At 42.0% G+C, this 4,317-nt stretch overlaps 1 protein-coding gene across 1 annotated transcript in view; it reads right to left on the bottom strand.

Annotated features, from left to right (window-relative positions):
* The window catches only part of UMODL1 (uromodulin like 1), a 93,576-nt gene that overhangs the window by 10,619 nt on the left and 78,640 nt on the right, over nucleotides 1-4,317 (bottom strand). Inside the window, exon 20 of the mRNA XM_019523879.1 lies at nucleotides 3,747-3,906. Within this exon, the coding sequence (XP_019379424.1) occupies nucleotides 3,747-3,906 (160 nt within the window). The remainder of the gene's footprint in view (nucleotides 1-3,746; nucleotides 3,907-4,317) is intronic.

Raw genomic sequence — 4,317 nt, forward strand, 5'->3', positions numbered from 1 at the left:
TGGCCAGCACCAGGTCCAACAAGGCGTCTCCCCTGGTGGGGCTGTGCATCTCCTGGGTTAGATGGAGGTCCTGCATTTAGGCTAGGAACCTACGTGAGCGGTCAGACCTGGCTGACTGCTCTTCCCAGCAGATGTCCGGGAAGTTCAGGTCACCCATGATGACCACGTCCTTTGACCTAACTACCTCCGTGATCTGATTTAAGAATTCCTGGTCTAGCTCTTCCCCTTGGCTCTGTAGTAGACCCCCACTGTTAAGTCTCTTTCCCCTCCACCGCCTTGTATTCTAACCCAGAGCACTTCAGTGTGCCCCTCCTCTGCCTCTTACTTTTTGCATGTAATGTGTGTAACAGCAGGTGGAACCAGGGAGCAGTCTGCAGAGTTGTGCTGACTGTTAATTTGGACTGCATCTCCCAGAAAGATTTGGAGGAAGAGGAAGCTTGAGGCTGAAGTAAGGACAAGAAAGAACAGCCGGCATGTGGAACCTGGTCAGACCTACACAGAGGAACACACAGTGGATCTGAAAATCTCACTGGCTTAGTCAGTCAGGACTGTGGACTGAAGGAGCTGGACTCAGATTTGGGGACAGCTGCAGGCTGCTGTTTGAGCACTTTAGGAATTAAAGCCTTGTTTAGGGACACCTCCAGAGGTGTGGGGCAGAAATTAAGGTGCTGAGTGTATGCAGGGTTTGAATTAAACTCCAGCTCATGGGGGTTTCTGCAGCAGTGGCAGCCAGAAGGAGCTGCCACCACCACCTGAGCTACTTAGAAAGGTGCCAGGTGGGATGAGGGCTCTCGTCTCTTATGGGAGGCTCTCACCTCTTATGAGCAGCTCAGTCCCACCCCCCACCCCCCGAACCCTCCCTGCTCCGTATTTTGAACCCTTAGTGTATTTTATAACAGTGTTGATGTTTCTTTATCTTTTACCTCTTCTCTCCCTTTGGCTTGTGACCCTAACCCCTATGATTTTTCTGTATAAAAGTGGGAACTCCCTCTTGCTTCATGTACCAGTTTCTGGGACTGCTGGGTTGACACAGTTTTCTCCTGACCCATCTAATGAAAGATGTTAAGATAATAACAGATACAATATTGATCTCTGTAGCTCCTGCTAGTCTTTTGTTCAGATCTGTTTACTGCTCTTTACCCTTTGTGTGTAGTTCTTCAGCCAATTTTCATGTTCACACTACTTTGGACTAAATAGGCAAGTAATACTTTGTAAAATATTATATCAAACACTTCAACACACCATGATGTACATTACATTTACTGAAGATTCTCTCTCAACAAAATCTGTGGATGTAGCAAGAAACAAGACAATGAATTTTACCCCCAAAATAAAACCTCCAAAAATTGGAGTGCAGCCTTAAGTGGGGAAGCTGATATTTTTGGCCTGGAATAGAAGCACATACATATTGTAAAATGACTGCTGCTCTTTTCCTTCTCTCTACCCAGCGGCCACGTGGAGGGAGGGGGAAAGTCCAGGCTCTGGCAGTAGCTGTAGTTTTAACTTTTTCACAAATGAACTGAAGCAGAGACAGCCTAATGTTCAGCTCATTCACCCATCCTCACAGCCAATTCAACTATGAAAAGGTTAAAACTAGCTTTTGCCTGAGCAGGAAAGGAAAAGTGACTGAGCTAAATGCAGCAAGAATTCTGGAAAAATCTTTTTCTTCATTCTGCTTTCCCCAAACCACGGTGCATGTCTTATATGGGGCTATGTGGTATGCAAAAAAATATGCTAATCTAGTCCATGGTACTAGATTATTACCATAGTACCAAATTAACGTGGTAATCTAGTCCATGGTGCTACAACTTCATCCTGTAGGAGATTGAGCTATCACCTATTACATAAAAACAGGATATCGCAGATTCTAGGAAGTAAGATCATTTATTTAAACACTTAGTCCATCAGTAGGTTTGTGCATGAGTCTGCCCTGCAATACTTCCTACATTTCCTCCCAACTGGGCTTTGTCCAGATTGTGTACCTTGTATTACCTTTTCTTTACAAAAGGGGAGAAGTAGCAAAGATGTTGCTGGGCTGAGACTTTGGCAACCTACTCCATGTTTACACATCATCCCTGCCAAGCCCAGAACAGCAATCTAGTCATTCCCTCTCCACCCATAACCAAACCTAGCAATTAGACAGCACATCTGGATTAGATGACCCTTGCCACACACCCCAGCCTCACTCATGGGCTATCACTTGGGCATAAGTTCAGGACCACTAAATCAGATACACTGGCTCTAAACCAGGCTTGAGTGAGGGCAGCCCATGAGCAAGTAGGCAGGGTTCATTTCCTCAGCAGTAGTCCAGAGAAGCAGCATAGACAAGATCATATATTCTGTTCCTTGCTCTGCTACTAGCTAACTGCATGAGCTTGGGAGAATCCCTGCCCCTCTCTGCGCCCCAGTTTTTCCCTCTGTAAAATGGAGCTAATGATACTAACCCACCTTTTAAAACACTATGGCCAAATCCAGATATGCAGGCACATGCGGAGCAAATGGAGTTCACATAAGGAATACCTCTTACTACTGAAAGGTTGATGTTAGTTTGCCACAGGCTAGTCAAGTTAATTTTGACAAATGAATCTGTGTTTACAGAAGTGAACTCTAACCCTATTACCTTTTCTTCTTTGTTTAATTTTGTCAAATAGGAACTAAAGTTGTAGTCAAGTAAATTGTCAAGCCCTATAAACCACGGTGTTACTTTAAATATTCAATCTTACATAAATAATTAGCTGTCAGACCTAGAGCCCTCCTTTTTTTTCAGTTGAATGTCTTGCTCCTTTTTTCTGTTTTGTCTGGGGAGAATTTTGTAACTTGAGACAGGAAAAGATTTTCATCTTATATGCCCTGCTAGGAGGTATCATTTGCTTTGTATTGAGGCAAAATTGAATGATATATGGCTAGAGAAAACTCTTACATAAGGGATCAAAGAACCAATGAAAATAATTTTGGCAAAAGAAAAGAAAAAGATCCTTATATATTCAGTAAAAAGAGAAAACCAGCAGAGAGTCCCTATTCTTGTTTCCACGAGCAACAAATTGTAAAAGTGGAATAGTATATGGTATATGACTGGAACTACATAGAAACTATGATATTTTGTATTACACTCTGAAGACAAAGGTTAACACAGATTATGTCAACATATTGCTCATTATTATCTTATTTTAAAATAATTCTTAAAAGGTGCTGGACTGACAGTACTAGAAACCTAGCTCCATGGAACTAGATCATTACCATGCAAGCTTCCTCTCACAGTGCCAAAGCCGTGATATGGAGAAACAGTGCTTAGGGAAGAATATGGACTGTAATTCTGTTCTTGAATTTTCTGCCATTACTATGAGTAAAGGTGCTAGTTGACCATTTTTGTCGTATAGATGCAGTGAGGAGCAGTATTGAGACTACCTGCTCTTTTTGCAAGTGTCATCAGATGGTAGGTTTCTTTCAATCACTGAAGACCAGTAACCACCAATTTGAGAGTAAAAGGCTAAGCCACCCAGCTCCCAACCTTTCATACCACTTTTTAAGTTCCATACTTGAACTAGGCAATGGAAAACAGAAAGAGGGGATGATGGGGGCTTACATATGACTGTATTATTTTTCCACCTCTCACTGCTTCCAGTTAAAAAAAGAAGGGCAATGTAGAAGTAAGGATGAGGACACCAACACATTTTTGGAAGCATATTTTCCAGCTGGTATATAGGACATAGTCACATAGAAAAAGTTTAAAGGAGCAAACCCCTTACCGTCCTGCAGGTGCTTTCAGGAGTCTCTACACAAATGCGAATTCTGCAGTGGAGATAAACCACAGAATTGTTGACAAAGGAAAAGATCTTCAGTTTAAACTGAGCTTTGCTTGAGTTCCCATTCTCAATGAGAATTGTGTGAGTATTTGGGACTGGACAGCTGAAACACAGGAACAGAAACACACACAAAATAACTAAGAGCTATTAGAGTTATATACCCTGGCAACAGTACTTTTTAATTCAGCTTTTAAGCTTCTTTTGAATATGAATAGCTAGATATTCTATATAGTATTCTCTATCATGGACAATGATAACAAGATGCTGGTTGTAGACTTCTCCCCTGAACAGTACCACTGGACAATAGCACTGAGCCATCTAAACAGAACAGGAAATTCAAAGACAAGCATTAGTGGTGTACTGCAGTATCAGTATTTGTGGGGGATGGAGAGGGAAGGAGGCAGTGGGGAGTGAAACCAAATTTAATCCTGAGTTTACAAAAGGTAGAAAACAAATAGAGTTCACATATGAAATACCTTTACTGCTGAAAGTTTGATGTTAGTTTGTCACAGGC

The sequence above is a fragment of the Gavialis gangeticus genome, unplaced genomic scaffold (assembly GCF_001723915.1).
Source record: "Gavialis gangeticus isolate Ggan-Ray unplaced genomic scaffold, GavGan_comp1, whole genome shotgun sequence".
Lineage (NCBI taxonomy): Eukaryota > Metazoa > Chordata > Crocodylia > Gavialidae > Gavialis > Gavialis gangeticus.